At 32.6% G+C, this 27,054-nt stretch overlaps 3 protein-coding genes across 8 annotated transcripts in view; 2 read left to right on the top strand and 1 right to left on the bottom strand.

The window, feature by feature from the left end:
* Positions 1-418: 418 nt before the first annotated feature.
* On the bottom strand, positions 419-5,384 carry LOC108762753 (ATP-dependent RNA helicase DDX54). 4 transcript variants are annotated; one of them, XR_001940188.1, is made up of 12 exons: positions 4,224-4,418; positions 3,742-4,118; positions 3,354-3,669; positions 3,043-3,253; positions 2,735-2,961; positions 2,453-2,647; positions 2,242-2,383; positions 1,973-2,165; positions 1,636-1,774; positions 1,405-1,558; positions 845-1,216; positions 419-555 (listed from the first exon to the last, which is right to left on the bottom strand). XR_001940188.1 is itself a non-coding variant. In XM_018509909.1 (12 exons), exons 2-12 carry the CDS (start codon positions 4,416-4,418, stop codon positions 1,032-1,034), a joined length of 2,334 nt encoding a protein of 777 aa, XP_018365411.1. In that variant the 5' UTR covers positions 4,419-4,429; positions 5,351-5,384. The 4 variants fall into 4 exon arrangements, 3 of the variants coding, with proteins under 3 accessions (XP_018365410.1, XP_018365411.1, XP_018365412.1); XM_018509909.1 differs by lacking the exon at positions 419-555 and adding an exon at positions 5,351-5,384 and having other exon boundaries at positions 1,032-1,216; positions 4,224-4,429; XM_018509910.1 differs by lacking the exon at positions 419-555 and adding an exon at positions 5,351-5,366 and having other exon boundaries at positions 1,032-1,216; positions 4,224-4,422.
* Positions 5,385-5,490: 106 nt separating this feature from the next.
* Cdc5 (cell division cycle protein 21) lies at positions 5,491-11,125 on the top strand. 3 transcript variants are annotated; one of them, XM_018509904.1, is made up of 11 exons: positions 5,491-5,565; positions 5,671-5,930; positions 6,024-6,289; positions 6,514-6,644; positions 7,111-7,613; positions 8,190-8,364; positions 8,450-8,890; positions 9,536-9,654; positions 9,759-9,926; positions 10,016-10,297; positions 10,731-10,973. In XM_018509904.1, the coding sequence occupies exons 2-11, from the start codon at positions 5,886-5,888 to the stop codon at positions 10,971-10,973; spliced, it is 2,373 nt and encodes a 790-aa protein (XP_018365406.1). In that variant the 5' UTR covers positions 5,491-5,565; positions 5,671-5,885. The 3 variants fall into 3 exon arrangements, with proteins under 3 accessions (XP_018365406.1, XP_018365407.1, XP_018365408.1); XM_018509905.1 differs by having other exon boundaries at positions 5,509-5,791; positions 5,863-5,930; XM_018509906.1 differs by lacking the exon at positions 5,491-5,565 and adding an exon at positions 11,107-11,125 and having other exon boundaries at positions 5,886-5,930; positions 10,731-11,035.
* A 2,036-nt stretch (positions 11,126-13,161) lies between these two features.
* Positions 13,162-27,054, top strand: part of LOC108762740 (nuclear receptor subfamily 2 group E member 1) — a 29,809-nt gene continuing 15,916 nt past the window's right edge. Inside the window, exons 1-3 of the mRNA XM_018509876.1 lie at positions 13,162-13,220; positions 16,259-16,339; positions 16,563-16,724. Coding sequence (XP_018365378.1) covers positions 13,211-13,220; positions 16,259-16,339; positions 16,563-16,724 — 253 coding nt within the window. The 5' untranslated portion in view covers positions 13,162-13,210. The remainder of the gene's footprint in view (positions 13,221-16,258; positions 16,340-16,562; positions 16,725-27,054) is intronic.

Here is a 27,054-nt window from a genome sequence, read left to right as displayed (position 1 = left end):
ATTGACGGATGCGATAGAAAAATGACGTGATAAAGCAACGTTTCAGATAATCGAAAAGATATAATATCGCGACAACTTGTTATCATTAATATATTACCGGTACATACGATGACAATATAACTATATTGCTGTGTGTTGTTACTCCGTTCTACATTTTACGCGATACGAATATCTTTACAATTTGGTATGTCATATTTAATACACTGAAAATTTTTCTAAGATACTTTCGAATGGAGAGTAACTCTCATAGAAGCTGCTCATGCAGATCTTCTGCCTCGTCATATGGCTGTCCCGTGATTCTCGTAAAGCTCAGAGGTAAATTTTCTCCGACGGTTAATTTAACTCTCAACAAAATTTACGATCGCATCGATCCAGGTTTTTTTTTCCTTCCTCATAGAGTGGGAAGTTGCGGACTCCCTCGATGATGCGGAAATTTCTTAAGGCTTCGCGCGAAGGCAAGCGTCTAGCGAAGTCTTCGTAATACCTTGCCTTACGGGAGGCCCCACAATTGTGCAACTATGTTGTTATGACGATGATGATGCAAGGCCAAACGTCCTAAATCGCACAACACCTGCTTATAAGGTCACTGTGCTCTCGAGAGATATTATCGAACCGTTTGTGATTATTTTTAGCCGATGCGTCGTATTTGTGTCATGCATAATATGTATTATGTCACGCTTTATTATATATATTAAAATTTATATCACGCGCGCTCTGAAAACTGTTACACCTCAAATCATCAAATTATCAAATTATTTATCGCGATATATTCTTAACCGTAAAGCTAGATCATCGTTTAAAATTATAACTTCGATATAAAGTATACTTTTAATTATACTATTACTATTTCTACTACGTGTAGTATCTTCTGGCTTTCACTCGTTTCTCCATTCTAGCGTGTCGTGTTGATTACATAGCAAATATGAGTAATGGGAATAGCGCAAGAGGAGAAGTGGTAATTAACCGAGAGAAACCAATGCATAAAATAAACTGTATTATAATGATAATATACTTTAAACATTGAAAATGTTTTAATGTTTCCTTGTACGATTCTTTTGACCTTTATTTCTTTTTCTGCCATTTTTTTGGCGTTTTTTCTCCAGAAGTTTGCGTGCCTTCAAGATTTGTTCGGGTCGCTTCAGCTCGCTCTTTATTTTAATCTTGTCTTTAAGCTTCTGGTTGTGCCGCGCCCAATGCGTATTTACAGTAGTTCGTACTGAAACACGTAAATAAAGTACGTCAATTATTTTAATGAGCGATATTTTTTTAGAACAAATTGAATGAACGGAAAGAAAAATTTATTTAAAAAATGTTTTTAGATGCATCAATTAAATATATGTACGTTATTTAGATTAGATTTAAATTTAATATATTTTTACAATTAATACGATCATGTTAACTCACAATTTTTCTGTTGTGAAGGTTCTTCCTCACTATCATCTTCGCTATCGTTTTCATCGATTTTACTCTTCTCTTTCCACACATTATAACGATTTGTTTTATATGTAGCAGGTATCCATACTCCCGATTCAGTACGTATTTTTTTCGTCTTCGAGTCCTGTTGATACAATGTAGAATATATGTATATTCATGTTTCATGATAAATAAAGACGATGCATAAGTTAATGTACATACCCTCTCGACGGTGACCATCTTCTTTCTTTTCCTATCCCACTTTTTCAGTTGCGTTTGAAGATGGTGACCGTCTTCATTATCTGCTGTTAAATCCATCTGCGCCTTATCAGCTTCAGTGGCAAATGTGTTAACTGCTAAACTGCAAACCAAATAAACGTAGAATATAAATAATGATAGAAAATTAAAAATATTTTTTAAATTGCATATTTAAAAAGAAAAAATTTAAATTATTAATATATTTTTTAATGAATTAAAATATATATTTATAATAATTTTAATTCTTTTGTAATAAAAAAAAGTTATGAAAATCGAAATATATTCTTTTCGCGATTCTTACCCATCCTCTGTATGTTTATCTGGTGCAGAATAAGGTATATAATATTCTTCATCCCGTTTCGTTAAACGTTTCTTCTTCTTTGAAAGTTTGTATAAATCGTCACTAGTTCTTTTCTTTGGAACTACCACTGTTCTGAATGCAGCATTAATTTCTTCCGTGTTGCTGGATGGTAGTTCGACTTTTTGAGATAATTCTACAAAAATTAAAAAGCTTAACGTAAATATTGTCATATACAGTATTTAAGCATATACTGCTATCATAACATCTACCTGATGCCGTATTAATTTTATCGGTTTTATGTTCTTCCATCTTTTTACGGAAATTAAGAATATTTTCCTTGTGAAACATTCGTTTTGCTTTCATCACTTGATAATCAGTTGAATTTGTTTTCGTACCAATTTCAAATATCGTCTGTTACAAAATTTAGATATTAAAATTGAAGCATAACATTTTATTATATATATAAGGCGTCATACTCACTCCCTGCGGTCTATAGTTTTTCATCCTGGATATTATATCCGCTGTATTAATGTGAGAAGCATCAGAATACTGGGGTAAAATTCCGGCTTCATTTATGCGAAGCTCCTTAATTCTTTTGACACTTTCTGTCGAAGCACTTGGTCGCGATCTAACGTATTGCTGATAGGCGTTGTTGCATACTTTTCGCATATTTATCTGAAGAAACACATATTCATTAAATGCAACAAAAAATATTGAATTATACTAATTTATTTATCAACATAAATATGCTCAGTATGCTACCAGATCAGTAGAAGTATTGTGCCAATTTATTAATTCAGCTAATTCTTCCTCTACCATGGCTTGTGGCAATTTTCCGACAGCACATTCCATACTTTCATCGGTTTCTGTAGTTGGCACTATTGTTAAAGGTCGACCAAGAAAGAGATGCAAATCTAAGAGATAAGGATATTCATCCGAGCTCACAATATTATATGCCGTTCCAACACGTCCAGCTCGAGCACATCGCCCTGCAGAGTAAATGTTTATAATCAGTCAAAAGTGCCTGCGTGTTTTAATAATAATTAAGAAACAGTTACGAAAGAACATACCTACTCTGTGTACGAAAAGTTTAGATTTTGCAGGAAAATTAAAATTAATTACATAGTCGAGATGTGGTATATCTATTCCTCTAGCGGCAACATCTGTCACTATGAGAACTCTTACTTTACCGATTTGAAATTTAGCTGCGTTTATTTTACGCGCAGAAGGATCCAGATTTGAATAAATGAAAGTGTTAGATATACCAGCTTTATCTAATATCTACAAAAATTTTATAAGCTATTATTTGATTGCCAAAGTATTTATAGAATTTATAATTTATACATTTAAAAGGCGAGTATGTATGTATGGTGATGATTACCTGATGAATATATTCTACATGATGCATAGTTTCCGCAAATATAATTATTTGCGACTCGGGCTTAATAATTCTTTTTAGTAAGTTTAGAAGTACAGCTAATTTCTCTTCAGGGCGACACGTAATAAAAGATAATGTCAATCCTTCAGGCAGCTTACTCTCAACATCCAAACGAAGTAAAACTGGATCACTTAGACCAGCTTTTGCAAAATCTACTAGAATCTTAGGCAAAGTAGCAGAAAACAATAATGTCTGACGTGATTCTGGTAATCTATTTACAATTTCTTGTATCTGTTCTCCAAAGCCCATTTCAAATAATCTACAATGCAATTATCACTTTATACAAATGCAAATATTAAAAAAACTAACATGAAAAAGAAGAAACTATTACCTATCAGCCTCATCAAAAACAATGTATTCGATATTTTTCAACTGCAGATCCATCTCCACACATATATGCAGAAGTCTACCTGGAGTAGCTACAATGATGTCAGGATTTCCATGAATGGCACTAAACTGATTATCCATACTGTCGCCTCCCAGTATCACTGCTGATTTTAATCCTGTAAATCTTCCTAACTCCTTTATGAACTTTAATGTCTGCAGTGCCAGCTCACGTGTAGGCGATAGTATCAATGCACGTGCACCCGTTTTTGCTTGCCTTGCCTTGAGTTTTTCGAACAGAGGAATTAAAAAGCAAGCAGTCTTTCCGCTACCTGTCCTAGCCATTGCTACTACATCTCTTCCCTCGAGAGCCAATGGTATAGTCTACGAAAAATAAATTTTACATTAATGTTAATCAAGATTTTAAAAAGTTGTAATCTCAAAATGTAAACTATATTTGCTTATAGAATATACATGTTTTTTAACAACCTTTCTTTGTATAGGTGTGGGTATTTTGTATCCACGTTTGAGGATCCCTTTCAGTATTGGAAAACTAAGAGCCATGGATTGAAACCCTCCAGATTTCTTGGAAATCTTCTTTTTAATACTAGCGATTTCATTATCCTCATCATTGTCACTGACCGTATTTGGATCAGCAAATCCAACAAGATCATCATCCTTCATCTTGCTGTAGACTGCAAAAAACAATTTTATGAATATAATGAATAAAATGCTATACTATATATAAATATCTCTCTCAAATTTGTCGTTTCTTGTCAGAGATACAGTGATCTCTTTTATATTTATTCACTAATATAAAGGACCTAGTTTTTAAATACAAGTTCCAAACAGTTTATTAGAAGAGGTATATGACAAGATAGATGGAATGATAAACAGTTATTGTATTAAACAACAGTACTATTATAATATTCAAATTTGATCTCTTAAATTTTGCAAAGAGACAAAAATCAGATAATCTTTGTGATTTATCACTGCTTTCCATGCATGTGCGAGATAATGAAATAAAATCTGATACATTTATATATGTATGTTCTGAATCGATATGAACTCAGATCTTTGGCATAGACTCAGAGAACTGGACATATATTTTAAATACTTTCATTTTACTTGTTTTACAAGCCTATCTTAGTATTTTGTATTTCAGCAGAACACATAAAAGTATTATATGTATATTTTGTATTTAAAATAAAAAAATTAAGTTTTTTTATATTTTTTTTAATTCAAATAATACAATTGATTGTTAATCTTAATATTTGAAATACAAAATACAAAATACTATTATATGCTTCCATGAGATACGAAATACAAAATATATATGTGCTCCGCTTGAAAACAAAATATAATTCTTACAAATACTGTTTTTCAAATAAAAGTATTTCAAAGACATGCCCAACTCTAGGCACAGAGAGCAGTCACGTAATTCTCTGTGCCACAATCGCCACAAACATAAGTAATATGTATACTGTACCAATTTAACATATTTTATTAAATCTATATAAATATTATATCTTAAATATTTTTTAATTTTTCTTAAATTAATCAATACTCTTATAATATGCTGTAAATATATTTTTAAAAATTATGTATAATCTTACTTTTAAAATCTTGATTTAGTTATAAATCTAAATTCATCAAACGTCACATGGAAAAGGACTGTAATCTCACATAACCTCAAAAATGAATGGAAACGTGCCAGGTGCCTCGCATACGATGTTATGGCGGCTTTCCATAAAACCACGAACGTACCGGAAACGTGTCGGTTGAGGGGATCCTAAAATCATTTGTATTACCGACTATCAACGTAATAATTGTAAAACAATTACTTTCTTCCTCTTTTATAGATTTGAAAATTCTTTTCCAGAATTAAAGTATACTGATTAATACTGCAATTTGTTTCGGTTTGTTTATGGAGCAGTGCGGGGTACATACGAGTGTGTGTGAGGTTTTCGACATCACTTGATTGCACTTTCGTTGATCGCGGAGCCGCGGGCCATCGGCAAGATTGGCATCGCCAGGAATCGGCTTCACCTAGACAGGTGCCAACATAAAACCAAGAAGGAAAGCTTTTCACATTTGTTAACATTAAAAATATACTTTTCTTTCACAGAGCGTTACAAATAGAAGTAAAAAATGCCGCGAATTATGATAAAGGGTGGTGTCTGGCGGAATACAGAGGTAAATGATATATGATATTTTCTAACCTAAAGATTTATGTATGTGCATGTTGTATGAATAATTTTGTTAAATGAAAAAATTCATTGTTTTTAGGATGAGATTTTGAAAGCGGCTGTAATGAAATATGGAAAAAACCAATGGAGCCGTATAGCATCTTTATTGCATAGAAAATCAGCCAAACAGTGCAAAGCCCGTTGGTTTGAATGGCTGGATCCCAGCATAAAGAAAACTGAATGGAGTCGGGAAGAAGACGAAAAGCTTCTCCATCTTGCAAAATTGATGCCCACACAGTGGCGTACAATTGCGCCAATCATTGGTCGAACAGCTGCCCAATGTTTAGAAAGATATGAATATTTACTGTGAGCAACATCAGGCTTTATTTGAGTTAGGCCTATTCCTACCAATGTGGTTTAATTTTAATCTCAATTCAACAAATTCTTCATCTTTCTAGTTCTAAGACTTAGAAAAAGATGAAGAGTAAGTTGAACCAAGATTAAAGTTAATCTATATTGATAGAAATGGACATTAAACGATTTGTTCTAATCAATATATTCTTGCGCTACTATTGAATGAATTATTTCAGTGATCAAGCACAAAAGAAGGAAGAAGGAGATGATGCTGTAGATGATCCTCGTAAACTTAAACCTGGTGAAATCGATCCTAATCCTGAAACCAAACCAGCGAGACCAGATCCTAAAGATATGGATGAGGATGGTAGGTTAAGGTTTATTGATAAGATTTAATGAAGATTTAATAAGGTAATTAAAGATATTAGTTGTTTTCCATTTATATATACATTATAACTCGGATATATCCAATTTATGATGTCATAATTCAGTTAAATGCACATTCTTTTTCATTCTAAAACCTAAGTGATTTTCAACTAAATTTTTATCTATAAAATCTGCACAAACTCAAAATGTGTGCTTTACCGAGTCTTGTTAACTCACATTAAAAGTGAGATTTTAAAACCTGTATTGTTATGTGATAACTTTGTCACCAAAGTAAGCAAGTAATGACATTATCCGAGTATAAAATACATAACTTTAAACTCAGTCATCATTTATGTGAAAATGGAAAGCTAACTGTTATATTAATACATTTATCACATATTTTACATTAGAACCGATTATCTATAACAAAGCAACTGTAAATTTTCAATGATTGTATTTGTTCATAGAATTGGAAATGTTGTCTGAGGCACGTGCTAGGCTAGCAAATACTCAGGGCAAGAAGGCTAAACGTAAAGCACGTGAAAAACAATTGGAAGAGGCACGCAGACTCGCAGCTTTACAGAAGCGTAGAGAATTAAGAGCTGCTGGTATTACTGTGTCTCAAAAGAACAAACGCAAACGCGGTGTCAATTATAATACAGAGATACCATTTGAAAAACGACCTGCATCAGGTTTCTATGACACCTCTAATGAGTATGTTGATCCTTTGGCGATTGATTTTTCCAGAATGAGACAACAACACCTAGATGGTGAACTTCGACAAGAAAAAGAGGAGATGGAGCGCAGAAAAGATAAACAGAAATTGAAACAGCGCAAAGAAAATGATATACCTATGGGTATGCTCAACAATGAAGAGCCTATAAAGAAAAGGAGTAAATTAGTCTTACCAGAACCACAGATCTCTGATCAAGAATTGCAACAAGTCGTGAAGCTTGGTAGAGCTTCGGAAGTATGTCCTTTAATTAACTTTTTTTATACTGGAAATTATGGGTTTATTTTTTATTTCTGCATTATTTATCGCTTAATACTGTCATGTGTATCTATAATTGAATATGGGTCTAAGATGTCGCGTATATCAATTTCAACACATATTTCTTATTTATTGTTATTTGTATATATAAGTCGAAAACACAATTTTATATATTGTGAATTTTGTGAAGAAGACTATTAATCTAGAAATTTTTATTTAAAAAAAAATTGTTTTATCGAAAAATTTATTTTAATGCGAAAAATTTATTTAAATTATATTATTTATTTAAATTATATTATAAAAACGAATTAATGGCGATGACAAATATGTATTTACAAATATGCATATTTACATTTATGTAGGTGGCACAGGGATGATATTTATTCCCAACGCCACTTATATTTTTTACATTGACCAAACATCCAAATATTTTGAAAATCATTAAATTAAATTTTTTATATACCAACTTATTTTGTGAGAGTTAGGCATAAAGTACTAGTGTGTCAAGAAATCGATTAAAAATCCATGTGGCAAAATATTAATATATTGTTATAGGTTGCACGAGAAGTTGCTACTGAGAGCGGTATTACACTCTCCGACAGTTTATTGGCTGATTATTCTTTGCCTACAAATGCATCAGCAACACCTCGTACTCCAGCTGTTACAGACAGAATATTGCAAGAAGCTCAAAATGTCATGGCTCTTACGCACGTGGACACACCATTAAAAGGTTAAAATATAATTGTAAAACTTTACACTTGAACACGTTGTTAAACTATACTCTATTTGACATGTGCATAAATATTTTCTTTTAGGCGGGTTGAACACTCCACTGAATAATCCCGATTTTACTGGCGTTGTGCCTCCTACCAATGTGATCGCAACGCCGAATACAATTTTGGCTACTCCATTTAGATCTCAACGCAGCGATGGAACACCTGTGAATTCGTTCAACACGCCAGGCGGAGCATCAACACGAACGCAAAATGGAGTTTTAGCGGCAACGCCTGTTCGCGATAAACTTAATATAAATCCAGATGAAAATCTAGACGGTTCAGAAACTCCACTCATACAGACGCAGGCAAGGAACTCGTTGCGCACGGTACTGAGTTCTTTACCAGCACCTTGTAACGATTATGAAATAGATATCTTCGACGGAGAGGTAAACGAGGAAAGCACTAGTGCGCCTGCAACTGATATAATCGAAGACCAAGCGGATATCGATGCGAGACAACAACAAGAATTATTAGAAGAAAGTGAGTCCATTAAAACAATTCGTTGATAGCTTTACATTATAGTCTTGAGTGGGTTTTCCAAACTGATAATTTTATTACAATATTGCTATGTTTATAGATTATAAATCCTTTGCCCAAACTCTTTGATTGAACAATTAATTTTAAATAATGTGGCGGCTCAATTTTTAATTCAATAATAAAACCTAAGAATAAAAATGAATATAATATTTATTTATAATTGAGCCATACGCAGGTTGTTTTTTTTTACCTACAGCCTATGGCTCACCAAAAATACATAATACATTTAGAATAATATCAACAAATAATAGCCCTTTATAGTAATTTTATACATAATTGCAATTTACTTACCAAAAATTGTAATAAAAAGTATTCCTGTATCTTTCAGAGAGTTATATAAAAAACAGTTATAAACTATTCAAAAAATTTGATGGGATAAACTTAAATAACCATAGATTAATTTTATAAATAATTTTATATATATAACAACTTTATATGAAAAAATGCTACGATTAGATAATTTATATTACTCAGATAATTTGTTCAAACCTTTATTTTTAAATCTCCAATAGCCTATTTTTATTCTTAGATTTTATTTTTGATATATTTGATGAAAATATGCAATTTAATTTAAATATTTTTTTGTAGAAAAAAGAGAATTGGCACGTAGATCGCAAGTAATTCAAAGAGAATTACCACGACCTGCAGATATAAATATGAATATTTTAAGACCTTACATGGATACACCATTGACTGATTTGCAGAGAGTATGTAATTTTTTTTTATATGAAGACATTCATTCTTATCGTTAAATTTTGAATTATATAATAATAAATGAATTAATTTATTATTTGATGTTTTATATTCTTAGGCAGAAGAATTGATAAAAAGAGAAATGATCACAATGTTGAACTATGATGCGCTACAAAATCCAACTACACAGCCAAGTCGAAAGAGTACCGCAATATCGTTAGCTCAGGCTCAGGCTTATTTGGATCAACATCCATATGATATTTTTGAAGAGAACGATCTTTCTAATGTACGTATAAAACATCATAAAATATCTTTTCATCATATTTGTATTATTAACGTATCAGCTATTAAATCACTGTTAATATTTAAATTTAGGCTAAAAAAATGTTAACCGATGAAATGGCAGTTGTAAAGGAAGGAATGGCACACGGAGAATTGAGCTTAGATGCCTACACTACTGTATGGGAGGAATGTTTATCGCAAATTTTATATCTCGAAACACAGAAACGGTATACCCGCGCAACGCTGGCCTCAAAAAAAGATAGAGTGGAAGCATGTGAGAGAAAATTAGAAGAGAATCGTATGCATATGACAGGGGAAGCTAAACGCGCTGCAAGGATGGAAAAGAAGTTGAAAGTTTTGACCGGAGGTTATCAAGTAAGTGAAAAACTCGATATCGTTTGTTTAGAATTTAATATAAAAATTGTTGCCATTGATATAGCATGAACTTAGGGCTCAGTTTTTCTTTTTTATATCATATAAATACCTTGAGATAAATAATTTAAATTCACATTATGAATTTTTGAAAACTTTTCCATGTAACCAAAAATTAAAATTTCTTATATTAATTTCAAGGATTCTGAAATTAGAGCTTGATAATACAAATTGAATTAATATATCATGTATGTTATATAATATTAAAGTTAGAAACAATTAGCTATATTATAAAAGCTTATCATAATAGAATTAGATTTTGTAAGTTATGTAGTTTCAAAAAGATATTTTGTATTTGTTCAGTTAAATCAAAATTTACCTGATAAGATTCTAAATTGAAACGTTAATTATAATTATTGTTTTATTTCCTAAATAGACCAGGGCACAAGTGCTAACGAAGCAGCTACACGATTTGTGGGAGCAAATAGAGCAGGCTCATCTCGAACTATCGACATTTAAGTTTTTGCAAACACAGGAAGAAGCGGCGATTCCGAGAAGGATAAATGGCCTCATGGAAGATGTAAACAGGCAGACAGAGCGAGAACGTTCATTACAAATGCGATACGCTCAATTACAAGATCAGTTGCAACAGTGTCGATTAAACGATGAATCGTCTTAGGAACACATTACTGACTTGACGAATACATACAGCATGTAATATGTATTACTTTACCTTATTGTGTAAGTTATAAAATTTGTATGCCTTGAAAATATTATTTGCTATTAAAATAATCTATTCTTCTTCCTTTTAGGAATCAAATAGGAATTCAATATATAATGTTTATTGTCTCCACATTAGCTGTAAATGTTAATATTATTTTAAGACTTATGTTTGATTTATTTGATAAGAATGTGATGAGAATAACAGTTATTGTATTAAATGACAATTCTATTACAATAAATTCAAATTTGACTTTTTAAATTTTAATGAAGGGGTAAAAATTTATGATAAAAAAAAATCTTTCCCCTTTATATATGCTGTAAAATATTGTAATAATAAAAGTCATGATATCAAAATGTTGTGTGATAATATGTATTATTAAACGATAAATAGATAATTTAAAGAAACATTCTCTTAAAAGTATAAAGAATAAAACGGATATAGTTAAAAATGTAAATAAGATTGTCTTAAGTCTTAGGAACCTAGATGCGGCTTCCGTTTAGCGAAGATCGAAACCCCTACGGTATAATTACCGACTTTCGGTTAAGCCAGAAAGTCAAAGGGGATGATCGATCGAGGGGTTATGCGCAGTTTATAAAGACAGTTCACTTGTTACAGGGGCGTGTCATTATTGGTCATTACATAATGCCGAGTCGTCGCCGACAAAATGGCCTAATCAATATACACAATTAATATGTTGCAAAAAAAGTCCGTGTTATAAATTTATCTATTTTTTTAGGCACAATACACATAGCTAGAATACGCATTTGCAGATTGTGACTCACAAATGTGGGTTCTTATTTAATACGCTTTTATTTAAAACAATTATCACTAGAAAATTCAACAGTAAATATAGTTTAAGAGATGCTCTCTTTGAATTTTTAAGAAAGTTGTCTAATCATATTCGCATTTTTAGAATCTCTATAGAATTACAAAGACATGTAGTTATATAGATTCGATATTATATTTCTTTTATCTGCCCAACATCAACTTTCCATTGTACCATTTTCCACCGGTAGCTTACCCTCGCATCCACCTACACTTATACCTACCTACACCGTGAAAAAGCAATAACGACGCCACTAGCATGTAGCTGGTAAATAGCGTTGGCTGCCGGAAGGCAGATGTTAACGTCGTCGTCAGCCAACGTAATCCCGTATTGTCGATTGGTCGGTGCGACGCGACTGGCGAACCGGTGTCGAATCAGCGTCGTCGATTCGTCTGGCGCCGCCCACCACCCCTTTGCGCGCTCACCCCCACAACCTCGCGCCGCCGAGGGTGGAGTCGACCAATGACACAGTGGTAACGGCCGTCTGACAACGTGGCCTCCGGGAGCCGCCCCCGTAGTTGCCGATGGCTAACTAGCGCTACCCCGCTATAGTCGAGTCAGCCACTCGGCCAGCAAGTCCCCGGGCCGAGTCTAGTCGCTAGCTCGCTGGAATTCCCCACCCTATCTCCCCTCCGTTTCCGTCGCCCTCTTATCCTCCACCTACCCCTCCGAAACGTGTAGGCCAACGTGCCAACTAGGGTGGCGGTGGCGGCGGCGGCGGCAGTGGAGGTGAAGAAGAGGTGTTACGCCGTGGATTCGCGTGACGTAACCCCGGTATACGCCATCGCCGTGGCCTCCTCGCCGCGACTCGCGGTCGTTTAGGGATTGGCGTCGGTGTGTTGGTTCGCACTCGGCAACCATCCACCCACCCTATCCTTTCCCACTCCCCCCTCAGCATCCCGTTCCACCGCCCCTCGCGGATACCCACTACCGGACCGTGTCGACCGTATCGGAGAACGACCCATGATTCTCCGTGATGTGGCTACGGACAGGAGAGATAGCTGCTCCGGCAGCCAGTCGGGCAACAACCCCTATATGCGCATACACGGACGAATAGACACACTCATACACCCATGCAGATACATATATACATAGACATGGGCACGAGTACGCGAGTACGCCCTTCCCGACAAGAGAGAGAGAGGGAGAGAGAGAGAGAGAGAGAGAGAGAGAGAGAGAGAGAGGGAGTGATAGAGAAAGAGCGAGCGAGTGAGAGAGATGAGTAGGTACGTCGAGGCTCGAAGCCATCCCGTCACGGAGAATGCTTCGGGACTTCGCGCGACCTCCTCGGCGCCGCGTCGGGACCACGGCTTCGGTTATACATCGTTCTCTGGCGATGTTCGACTTTTGAACAGCTGCGGAGGAGATGGGCACAGGTCAGTCTCCTAAGACTCTCGCGGCATCTCTCTCTCACTTTCGTTTCATCTTAACACGCGGTAAAGGGTTTAGCTAGTGCGATAAACATTTCGCCGCTATAAAGGGGTGCGCGACGTGAAAGTGACTTTGCGCGACGATTCCCCGCGATTTGGTGATAAATCGCAATTTGTTACGTCTTGAAAAATCGTATATCGCGATTGGTGGTATCTGACGGTATCTTGAACCGGATATTGTTTCTATTTTTCGATAAATAAACCCTGTTCTCCAGATTCGAGGGATTGTGTTACCGCATTGGAAAGCAATTATAATAGTGCTTAGAACCATTAACTTCTGCAAATCGCATATCTTGAAAATTGAGAAATTGTGTATTGCGTTCGCGCGATTAATAGTGTCCAATATTCTGAATGTTTATATTTATTAAAAGTTAAATCGTGTTTCGCGAGATGCTATATTTTATACTGCGATTGAGAGATAATTATAATTAATGATATTTAAATGGATTTTATCAATTGTGGTGCTCGGAATTTGGGGAGTTATATAGCGTGGTTGAAAGGCAATTAACAGTGCTCGAACCCTTATATATCTATGGAATTGCGATTACCGTAATTGAGGAATTATATGCGTCAAAATAATTGAAAATGTTTTATGTTTGAATATAAATTTTTAATAGTTCAGTTTTTTTAATACTCGTGTATAATACATGTTGATTGACTGTTAATAATTAACAGACAATTTGTTTTGAACATGATTGTTTTACAAATAAATAGAAAATATATTCGGGAAACTTGGATCTCTAAGTAATTATTATATTGATTACGCTTTCTTTATCGGATAATCAGAAATTAGGTGAAAATGTCTGAAAAAATAAGTCATGATTTTTTCGATATGTTTCGTATAACATATATTTGAGGATTAATTAGAAAGCAATGTTTTGTTATCTAATTCCATTGAATATATGCTTATAACTTTTACTTTTAATATAAAATATCTTTGTAATTTATTTATTGACCTTCCATTAAAATAAAAATTTAACAGCAAATCTCAATAATTTTAAAATTTCATCTTTGTATAGTAATCTGTTATTAACAAATTTCTCGGGAACTTATTAGGTCCTTTACACTCTTAATAAACATCCAAATTTTTAAAAGACATTAAAAAAATTTCTCCTCAAATGATATGCATGTTTCAAAAATAAAAGCTAGCAAATTTAAGCTAGAATTATTTCCGAAACATGGAAATTATTCTTGATACGGATTAAGTACGGTGGAAGAAAAAATATTTAGGCTGGGTTGTCCCACATCTTTTGGTAAACTTCAGCTCACTGTCTTACTCTCTTACTCTTATCTCTTTACTCTTTTACTCTTTTGTTTATCCAATAGATAAATTACCACATAATTTATCCGAAGATAGAATAACCGACCCTTAATCTTCGGGAGGCCACGGTATATTTGAGAGATACATAAAAAATATATTTATAAATATCTCTCTCTCTCTCTCTCTCTCTCTCTCTTTAAGTAGCGACACCGACTTATAGTACAGATAATATTTATACTTACAAATAAAGTCGCTATTATATGAATCATTAAGATTTTAACAGTTCATCTTATGTGGTCGGACAGCCAGTTGGGATCATATATATGTCATACAGAAATTATAAATTTTGATAAATTATACACTAAGAAAAATTTCTGTTTGAAAATGGACAAACTAGAAGATTTTGATCATATCAATAAAAATTCTGATTATTTTAAGACTTATAATAGATTCAATTAGAAAATTCTGATTTGTCCATTTTCAACTAGAATTTTAATTAATCCAATCAGACTTTTTTTCCAGTGCAGTTATTTCAATAAAACATAACATTTTTCATGCATTCATATTATTTTCTTTTTGCAAAAAACAATTTTGCAGTACCGATTTAAGATATCTGTACTTCTCAAATACACTGCGATCTCCGACGTTAAATTAAGGACCGTGACCTGCTGAGGATTAAGAAAATATAGAGACTCAACTAAAATACCGTTAAAGCTAATCGGCGGTTCAAATTCTCTTTCAAGATTAATTTAGACATACCATAAACAGCGAACAATATGGCACAGCATAGGAGATATAGAAGAAGAGAAGAAGAAGACGTTGGTATACACGACGAAGGCAGTAATCCGTTGGGGTAACCCGGGTTGATCGGGTTAGGTTGGTTGTGAGACGCGAAGGCGGTTGATTTCCCAGGACGGGGAAGGAAGGCTTTGGTTGGCTTAGGCATGGCCGTGTTTTTCTTGCCGCGGATCATTAGGACGATTAGGGTTCCTACGAAAAGGGGGAAACAGATTAGCACCGGTGATCTTCTTGCGGCCCGCCCGCTTTTCTTAAACGGGATTTCGCGAGAGTCCTTTAACCATCGATCTCTTTTTACTTGATAATTATTTCATTGTATACATAATAAATCTAATAATTTAATCCAGTTATCGCAATGATTATACTATGTCATAATTATTTAATAGATGTAGCCATTAACTATATAATATTAGCTTTGAATTTCTCTAGTATATATTTATGTAACACATTTCTTTTAGAAAATTCTGTTTCCGATGAAATTTAACTCTATGAATTGTATAATGTATAAATATGTGATTGATATACAAGTGTTAATTTTCGTGATTCTAATTATAGTATAAAGTTTGGAAAAGTATATTAATTTTTTCAGCTATAAATGATTTGGTTGAAAATAAACCAACCAGAAGATTCTGATTATATCAATCAGAATTCTGGTTATCTCAACTAGAATTTCCTGATTAGATTAAATCTACTAAAGTTGAAATAATACTCTAGTTAAGATAACCGAAATTCTGATTGATATAATCAGAATCTTCTGGTTTGTTCATTTTTAACCAAATATTTTTCTCAATATAATTATTTATAATAACAAGTACGTATAAGAAAGAGATTATTGGAGATTAAGATATTTTCTACGCAACAATTTTGAAAGCATAACTTCAAAGAGATAATCGCGTAAAAAATACCACATATTTTTTTATTATAGGAGACAGATTACTTGACATACTGTGTGATGTATGTGGCGACCGTAGTTCTGGAAAACACTACGGCATTTACAGCTGCGACGGTAATAATATTAATTCAATTTCTTCTTAAAAATTTTAACCAAGATTTCCAAAAAGATCAAATATATTAAAGATATATTAATTACGAATAAATTTTTTTATACTAAATCACTCACTTAAATAAATCTTCCTTGTTGGCATTGTTTAAAAATAGCTTAACAATAACAAATTTGATCATGTATTATATATTGTTATATGTAAATGTTTTTACGATTCTTATATCAGGTTGTTCGGGATTTTTCAAGCGAAGTATACACAGCAATCGGGAGTACATCTGTAAAGCTCAGGGTGCTAAGAAAGGACGTTGTCCAATCGACAAGACTCACAGGAATCAATGCCGTGCTTGTCGTCTCGCTAAGTGCTTCGAAGCTAACATGAACAAGGACGGTAAGTGTATCACGAATAATAATGTTTTCAATATGCGACAAATTTATGTGACAAGTTTATGTGGCAAGTTTGAAGTATGTATAATTTTATAAGATTATGCATTTGTTCAATTAATTCTCTGTCCGTAATTAAATTTTGTTTGTCATAAGAAATTTTATTTTTAAACTCTGAAATAAAAGGGAGTGGAGTCTGATTTCCTCATTGCTAAATTTTTTTTTTCCATTTTCTCATTTTTATTCAATTTTTTTATTAAATAAAGGTGTTAACATTTAATTAGTTAAAAGATTACAGATTTGTAGGGAGTAAAAATATAATTACACAGACGGAGAATTAAACTTGTATTTAGCAGGAATAGTTGTATATTAGTGTATCTGCAATTTTTTCTGTTAATATTATCAGTAATGAAAATTGAATTGTTAAAATATTGACTGCCGCAGAACGGAATATCTTTTAAAATGAAGTACAAAATAGATATAAAAAAGAATGTTTTAAAAATTCTTTTTAATTGCTTTATTTTATTTATCTTTTTTTCATGCAGCATGTTGATTTTTTATAAATTCTATTTATTTTGTAGAGCAAATTATTAAATTTACCACGAATGCACTTATTACACATAAGTATCACGTTTTTTTTACCTAAAACTTATATTTTTTGAAGCATTTTTTTAATTAATCACATAAATTGAACTTGATTTGATGTTATTTAAAGTGATCATTAATATCTTTAAAATTTATATTTTTGAGAATTTCGTCAAGATTTTTTGTGTATTATAAACATAGTCCTAATATTCGAATATTATTACAGAGTGAAACTTCATGAAAAAATTAAATAATAAAAGTGTAAGCCATTTTTCTCCGTACAATAGTTTTTTAAGTATTAACATTTGAAATTTGACTGATCATAAGTGTGGTTAAAAAGTCATCTTGACCACAGTCGAATAGTTCACGCGTTGTCAGTGTAAAAGCTAACATGATGAAACCGATATTAATGAACAAGATATCACTACTGATGAAAATGTCAGGTATTAATGCGTCATCTTGGATTGAATATTATTTTGTCTGTGTGACATGCATGGCATGGTATTAGATCAAACTAAACATTGCCGCTATATCACACGGATAGATGATTTTTTAACCAGCATTTATGATTAGTCAAATTTTAAACGTTTATATTTAAAAAGCTATTTGATAAAAATATATATATATATATAGTTTACACTTTTATTACTTAATTTTTTACAAAGTTTCACACACGCTACAATAATATTCCCTTGAATATCGGGACACCTTATATATATTTTAAATATCATTCGAATAATTAGTTTTTTTTTTATTTTATACACATTCATATTTTTAATAGAATTGATTATTTAAATTTCTATTTGGTGTTTTATGTTTTCATGTTTTAATGCGTCATACATATTGACGTAAAAATATTTGTTAAGCAAGTCCATCAATAACAAAGTCATAAAAATATATTTGTCAAGTCTATCAATTAATAATTGCAAGAATCATTCCATCGATTCTCTTGTGTTTTTGCGAAAGGCCGCAAATAAACCACGAAGAAATCGACTGTAACTATCGGTCAACCAAACCCTCCTAAATAAACCTCCGCCAACAAAGCGTTGACCACAGTCGAACAGTTCACGCGTTGTCAGTGTAAAAGCTAACGTGATGAAACCGATATTGATGAACAAGATATCACTGCTGATGAAAATTTCAGGTGTTAATGCGTCATCTTGGATTGAATATTGTTTTGTCTGTATTGCGCGATACTATGGGAAACTCGAATGTGGGCTTGCTAACCGTGAAGGTGTTATAAATGAATACGCACTGTCATGCGACGTTTCGGTTTTTCGGTGACGTCTCATTTGATCGACGTCACATTTCTTAGGGCAAGCACTTTTGACATTTAATAACTTGAAGATATTCATTCAAGCACAAAATGGAATCTTTTAAAATGAAATACAAAATAAGTACAAAATAAAATGTTTTACAATTCTTTTTAACTGCTTATTTTATTTATCTCTTTTTGATGCAGCAGATTTATTTTTTATAAATTCTACTTATTTTATAGAGCAGATTATTAAATTTAAATTTTCATTTCTGGGTCAGAAATTATAAAAATATAAAACCATGGATAGCTTAAATATTATTTTGCATAATTCGTTAAAAGAATGAATATATCTCAGTATTAAAAGAAGATTAAGTTAAACCTTTAAATACAAATACGAACATATAAATTCGGGCAATGTAAATACATGTATAAAAAAATATGATGACAAAAATGATAAGTAAATTTTTTATTTTTTCTTTGAACTTGTATTTTTTGTCTCCTTCCGATTATTTCAATATTATTTATAACTAAATAAAGAAGCCAGGAAAAGAAGGAAGTCATAGAGTGATAAGATTCGTGCGCTATCATTTTCTATCTTGAGAATAACATTAAAAAGTTTGTAACAGAACATTTCGAGCATCAAACAATAATAAATTTCAGCAGAAGCTAACTTAATTTTCTTGGTGATTACTTGAAGGTGTATAAATCATTTATAGTCAAACAGAAAACGCAGACGACTTATGCTAATGTATCCATAATGTACCCATGAGCTATTTCTCGGTTTAGGAGCGATATTTAGAAATGAGCGAGCTCTTGATCTTCCATACAAGAGTTACACGGATGGGCTAGGTGTACACGGGTCGATGTTCCTCGCCATCGACGGCGATATAACAGCGGTGGAGGCTCGTTTTCTGGGACGCTTAGCAGGGGCTGGATTCTGTGCGGAGGTGGAGAGAGGTAGCGGCGAGATGGAAAGAGAAAAGGTAGATGGGATGGGATTCGCGGCAGGGTATAGAAGGGAGGGAAAGTAGGAGGGAAGGAGGGGGGCGATACGAGACCGCTTGGCAGGGATGAGGGTGCTCAGGGTGTCGGGGGTGTTTAATGCAGGACGGGTGCTCCGGTTCCCAGCGGTTGTCGAGGCTCCAGACGCGAGTAAGAGAGGAGATTCAATTAGTGGCAGAGCTTCCTAACGTTAAGGAGACTCCACACGGGGGTTGAAACACACAGATCTTCCTCACCCCGCCGCTTCCTTTTACCGACACCTTCATCCGCGAACACACTCGTACACGCTAACGCTCTGCCACGTCATTCTCTGCCTCTGTCTCGAAATTACTCGTACTTTGTTGGCGGAGTTAATTAGATGCCGTGATTAATTGCTGACGTATAGCCAGAACAGCAGAATGGCGTCGAGGCACTCTTTGTTTCATATATAACTTCTACAGGTTTTCTTTTTCCTGGATATATATGTATGTATAATTACATATAATTTAAAAAAGATGATGATTCGATAGTAATCATTAAAATATTAAATTTATTATGTCGACTGCATATTTGCCAAAACACAAAGTATTAAAGGCCTGTTTTTTATTCCTGTACTCTCTCTCTCTCTCTCTCTCTCTCTCTCTCTCTCTCTCTCTCTGTCTCTCTCTCTGAGGTACACATGATGAAATAAATTGAAGTGAAACAAATTATATTCATATTTTTTAAGTTACTTTTTAAATAAGAAAGTATATAATATTTAATATCAATATAGATATACAATAGAGAGACATATATATTTTATTAACAAAATCATATCGTCTATTCAAATTATTAAGAAAACATTTAAATTATATATATTTAATAACAAAAGTTTGCTTGTGGCTGATCAAATTAGGACTATTTTACTGACGCTTTCAAATCATGTCTGACCATACGGTACTCTACTACTGATTAAATCCTCAGAGTTTTGAACACGTAAAAAACTGAACAATTTACATAACATAAATCTATTCTTGTTATATTGAAAATTTAGTATAAAATCTTGAAGAATTTAAAAAAAGAACTTATTGTTGATCATTGAATATAATATTCATACTTTTCAAAAATATCAAATAATATCGTCAGATTCTGAACAAAATTTTGAGGAATTGAATAAGAGTTTATTATTCAATGCGTCAAATAATATAGATATTTTTTGAAAATGTATTTAGTACAGAAAATTTCTATTCACTGTACATTTAATATCAAATGGTAACATTAGATCCTAAATAGTTTGACGTATAAATTACTTAATTTAAATATTAAATTAGAATTAAACAGTCAGATTAAGCGACAAACAACAACATAGAGAGCAGAATATATTTCGCCCGGGAAATCAAGTCCTTTAAGAACAATGAAAAATTACAGAAATTATAGCATTAAAACTTAGTCCTTATAGTATCACAAAAGCGTTGTATACAATGTATAATCGATTGAAGTGATCTTTAGAAAAATATGCTCAATATTCTATAAACGCGAAGTTTATGGTGAGAGTATGAACGGTGTTCATAGTTCGTCTTATTTTAAGACCGTCTTACATAACATCTTAAGATGCTAATATGGCTCTTTAATTGGCCATAATAATGATACTTTAAGGATGGAATTATATTTGTTCGTTTTTGTCGATAAAAATTTTCAACCCTGTTGATTGACTATAGAATAGAAAGATCTGAGAATCTTTCTGTTTTGTAGCCTTTGTCGTACGACAAAATCAGATAAATAAAATAGCACCCTAAGTATTTTAAATGTAAGAACCGACTATAAATACTGGTCTATGACTATATAGAACAGCCACTTGAATCCGACGGACATTGAAATCACCGAGCCTCGAAAAACGTTGTGAAGCGCCCATAAGATGTAGGTGACCACTCGGGGTATGCGCTATACATTATGTACGTGGTACTCGGCGCATCGCGAAGCCCCCGTGACGCCGCAGGCGCGCAATCATCCGCTCTCTGACAACCCCGAAACCTCCAACGCACTCACACCCGCCCGACGTAATCGACGCGCTTTCCTCTTTCCACGAAAATTCGTTCCCGCCTGTGATATTATCCGTCTGTGTTGGCGCACCGTGTCGCGCCGGCAAAATGCCGCCCTCTCACCCCCGTGCGATTTCGCGCGCGCACGCACACGTACAGATGTATATATATATATATATATATATATGTATTATGTGAAATATGGCGTTAAATGATGTCGGAAGATTACCGAGCGGCTTACCGGATGGCGGATTTGTAATTCTTGATCGTCAGGGTCCGCGAAAGGAAACGGATTGTCGTTGGTAATGTTCTTAATATTAATACTTTGTGCTTTAACTGCACAACTTTACGTTCACAATTTTGTCATATTATTAAAACGTGTGATTTTATGTTTGGAAAAATTATTACTAAAATGTCCGTTCTGAAATAATCTTAAACTATCGGAACAAATCAAATCAGAATGTTTATACTATTAATCATTTAGAGAGTTTTTATATTTAAAAAAGAGAGTTTAATGCCTTTTAAGCTTTACACATCTTAAAAATGTTCGCCAGAAAAGAATTAAACATTTCTTTTAATTGTGAATGTAAAAACTTATATAGTGAGAAGTAGGTATACTAAGAAAAGGATTTAAAAAATTTATTCGTAGGATGTAATGTATATTTAAACAGGAATTTGTTTCACTGAAATAAATTTTTATTTAAATATAACAAAATAAAATTTTAGCAAATGAATTATTTTTTTGTTACAATTGAGATACGTTTCACAGAAATATGTATTTTGTTACAGTAAAATTTTTTTATAACCAATAATCTGAAAAAAATATCAGCTGTAACATTTCTTACAAATATTTCAATTTTTTCTTTAATGTACTATATCACTCTATATACAAACAATATTATATTTATCTTGATATATTACCACAATATTCAGAATGTTTAGGATATACTCGCAATATATCACTTTATTGAACAGAACCATAATTTAATAATCTTTTATTTTTCAATATCATATCAAATATGCTTTTCTTCATTAAAGATTTTTAAACTATTAAATAGATCGTTGTTAAAAATATGAGTGTAACAGAATTTACTGCAAAATTCTTTCCATTATTTTGAAAATGTTTATATTTGGTAATATTTATCTAAAAATTGTTATTAGTATTATAGAAGAATATACTGACAAGCAAGAATTACAAAGTTTTTAAGCTGCTTTTATCGCGATTTAGTTCTTGCTTATCTTATCTTTTTCAAATTCATTTTCAGTTAATCTTTGAAAATTATTTAAATTTCTTATTAAATTTTACTTAAATTATCTTGCGAAGTTGCCTGTATATTATTTCACGAAGATATGCAATTATAACGATTTTCCTGCAGTTTATACTTTGTTAAAAAGTTAAACGAAAAGCGAGAGAACAGAAGATGATGACTCTCCAATGAAACTCTACGCTCCACGACTTTTCCCGGAACCGTACGGTCAACATCATTTCTAGTGTACACACATTCAGATCCACCAACACACTTGGATTCGCAAACTTTGCCTCGTTTCATGCCCAATCGATCGTTCGCTACTTCAAACTTTAAATCTCTTTGTCTCCGTTCATAATTCGGAAGAACCCTTTCTGAAAGTATCAAACACTTTGAACCGGAATTAAATCGAAGCGTTTGCCCTTTCGACAATTATAGATTGGAATTATTCAAGCGTTTTCGGAGTACGAAGTTCAACGTCTAACAATTTCAGTGATTAAAAATAATCCAATTATCTTAATGTTATAAATAAGCGTTCCGAGGACAATTAAAATTCTTCTTTCAAACGAATCTCGTTTGTCGTGTAGCAAATTATTGTAAAAGTATAGAGACAGTGTTATCACACTTGGTTCGTAAAATAAGTAGAGGAAAATCGCCGATACTGACATAGATCTCCTAAAGTGACACCTCCTTATTTCTCAGTAATTAACTATTGCACTTTATCAATACTAATAAAATCATGATCTGTTTAGCTAATTAAAGAAGTACAAACTCATAATTCATATATTTGTGGCTTATTTCTATACCAAATCAGCTAAAAACCAATTCTATGAATCTGAGAAGAAAATTCTTACGGTGTTCTTTTGCAAATTGCGTAATTAAAATAATAGTGACTGTATTATTGATAATATTATGTCATTTTAAATGTTTATAGTTTCATAAATTAGTCTTCTTTCCAGAATAGGATATATCTTTATTTATAGAATAGGATTTATAGAATTGGCATTATTGCCTACTATATCAGTTTTGGAGCCCATTTTGTCAGATGCTCATTTTTGCATAATTTACGAAAAACTTAATTATTGCAAAATTGCAAACAGTATTATAAAAATTGCTTATACTATCTGATAGAAGACACTTTTTACTTTGTATTTATGTTTTTGAAGTTGTATTTTTACCTTTTGTTTAAGAAATATTGTCTAAAAACAAAGTGGTATGTCGGTGATCGGTGACCTTCCTCTAATTCTAGAAAATTATATATTTTAGCGTAAATAAGTAGAGGAAAAGAGATAATAATGTGGACTCTTACTGTTAATGTGGACTGCAATTAAAATTCTGTTATAATTGACACTATTTCTTATAAAAGGTTTTTAATTTGTTTTTAGAGATAGATATCGAAGTTATGAAACAATTACCGTCACGACTGACGCGACTTTTTTGTTGACAATTGATGTTTATCTGTTACAAGATACTTCAAAGTATTTTTAATGATTTTCAATGTCAAGTTTAACGTGGTTTAAAGTTCGTAAGTAATGAGGTTATAATAGTAAATAATGAATTTACCCTAAATTAATATTCTTAAGGTATTTTTCTTTTATTTTGATAAGATAAGTAAGCTTGAATATTTTCTCTAGGATATAATTAAATGTAAATTTTGTTAATGTTTTTTTATGATATATAGTGTTAAACTTTCTAACAAGTAGATAATGTGGGCCAAGATTTTTAACAAAAAACCTTGCAAAGCGTTGTCCTCTCTAATCAAAGTTAAAAACTGTTATTTGAGACTCTAAAAGCTCTTTTTACGCTTTTATATCTAAGTTCCTTTTATATATCCAAGTGTTCAATTGCGCAAGGTATAATGCCGCAACATATTCTACAAAAATCCGAAGGTCTCGCGAGTTGCACGCGAAAGCGTTTTATACTGGCGAATGGCACTCGAGCACGATTCGAGGAAAATAGAAAAAGAACAGGATAAAGCGAAATACTCTGAAGAAGAAACAGAGAAAAACGTGCGACAGGATCAGTCAAAGGGGAAATGTGACGGATGTAATGTGTCTTGATCTCCAAATATTCGAAGCTCCAATCGCTTTAGAATAAATTTTATTATAAGCTTAAGCAAATTTTAATTCCGTTAAAAATATTTTTTCGTGCTATTATTCTTATTAAACACATTTATATTTGTACAAAATCAAAGATATAGCAACAAAGTAGTAAAAAACGCGACTTTTCTTGCTAAACAAAAGAATCTTAACATATATTTAATAAACGTGTTTCAATTCATACATTGTAATATCTTTGCACAAGAATACAGTAAAAAAGTAAAGTAAAGTAAATCTTTTAGAAAAGAACCTTTTTACTTTTACATAAAAAGACCCGCCTGCACGTTAATTCTGCTTTTGGATTAAAAAACGATTGTATATCTAAAGTTCTACATTTCGTTGTACCATTTGACAAACCTACGAAAAGTTATTCCCTAAAAATTGTTTCGAGAGATCCTGTAATATTTTTGACCGGCCCTGGACGAGGTCGAGGGTAGTGACAGCACACAGGGGGAGTCGCGTGGGAGTAGACGGCTGGTAACGCAACGAAGCGAGGCGTGCCGTACACGCGACGGGCAGCATCAATCCATCCACATAAACGGTAAACGCTAAAGCGGACCTGGAACAGAGCGAGGGGTACAGTGGGTGTCGCAAATGCCTTCTCGCCACTGGACAGATATCCTTCGAAAGGACACGTACATTCAAATATTAGCGAGTCAAGGACGTTTCCGACGGAAACAAAGGCTGGACGGAACGTAAAGCGCTATGCTATAGCTAATGGCTGCGTTCAGCAGACTCAGCAGTTTTGCAACCGTTTTATGATTCGTCGCGCTGATTGGTTTATATACTTTTAGTTTTAAAGGAATAGTCCAATCTGAGCCAAAATGTTTTATATAACATAAACAGCTTAGCGCTGAGACACTACCAGTGTCTCCAGATAAAGAAAAGTCGAGAAAATTAATAATAAGACATTCTCAATATTTTGTTTTTAGTTCAAACATTGAAAAGTTTTCGAATAAAATAAACTTGAAGATTCTTGCAAAACAATAGAAAGAAAAATGAGAGCCTATAGAAACGAACGTGCGAGGATGTTAATATAAATGTGATTTATTTATTCATAAAAAAGGATAATAATGGTACGTTTCGACTATACCCAGCCTTTATTAACCAAAAGTAAAAGGCTAAATTATCATATAAAACAAATAAATTACAGAGAAACAAAATTATAAAGTTAACAAGTGTCTGTATCTAAGATAGACATATATGATAAAAATAAAAGAAATAATAAAATAGATAAAACAATAAAACGTTAGTTTGCGAATGTGTTGATGTCAAACTGGATATTCGTAATTAAAAAATATAAGGCAATATCATTCGTCGTTCTGTTGCGAAAATGTGTTGAGTCAGATTATAAAGTTAGCGTAGTCAAAGGTAAAGTACCTATAAAAAAGTTCAAAAAATGACCGGATAATGATAAAGAAATATTGGTTTTGTAATTAACCCAAGAAAATCAAAATGTAATCAAATGTAAAATAAACTTATTATAATAATGTAAAGAATAAAAAATTATAATGAGAACTTAATAAATATAAAATATAATAAAAACTCATAGAAGCATCTATACAATCGTCGTTTTCAAATTTTAAAACTTTAAATTCTAGTCAATTTTAAATGATGTTTAGATAATCATCTTTTCATAAATCGCATGTATATGTGATTGTATCTTCGGCTTTAATATTAAATTAATCTTTCAGCGTCACTTTAGCTATGGCATACAATTTTTTCTTTTATTTTATATGCCATAATTTTTTTTATTAATAACAATACATTAATTTGCTCGTTACATTTCTTAATTTCTGACATTTTCATTACAAAACATATATATTGTAATATGTTTAAAATTTATTATAATATTTTTATTTTTATCTAATGTGCTGCTTCCGTAAAAAAACGATATAATATAGTATTTTGAAGGGCTAAAATAATAATAATAATAATAATAGAGAATTATCATCTTGTGATGAAATTTCCTTGAATAAAATTGGCCTCGAAATTTAGTTTTAGACGCATCTATGACACGTTTCATTGAAACTTACTTTATTACAGTAATAGGCATTTATGATGGTATTTATGATGCTTACTGTACGGGGAGAGAAGGAAACAAGAGAAAAGAAGAGAGAGGGGGGAGAGAGAGAGAGAGGGGGGGGGG

The sequence above is a fragment of the Trachymyrmex cornetzi genome, unplaced genomic scaffold, assembly GCF_001594075.2.
Source record: "Trachymyrmex cornetzi isolate Tcor2-1 unplaced genomic scaffold, Tcor1.1 scaffold320, whole genome shotgun sequence".
NCBI classification, from domain to species: domain Eukaryota; kingdom Metazoa; phylum Arthropoda; class Insecta; order Hymenoptera; family Formicidae; genus Trachymyrmex; species Trachymyrmex cornetzi.
The sequence above is the reverse complement of the archived record's forward strand: the minus strand, read 5'-3'. Positions and strand labels throughout refer to the sequence as shown.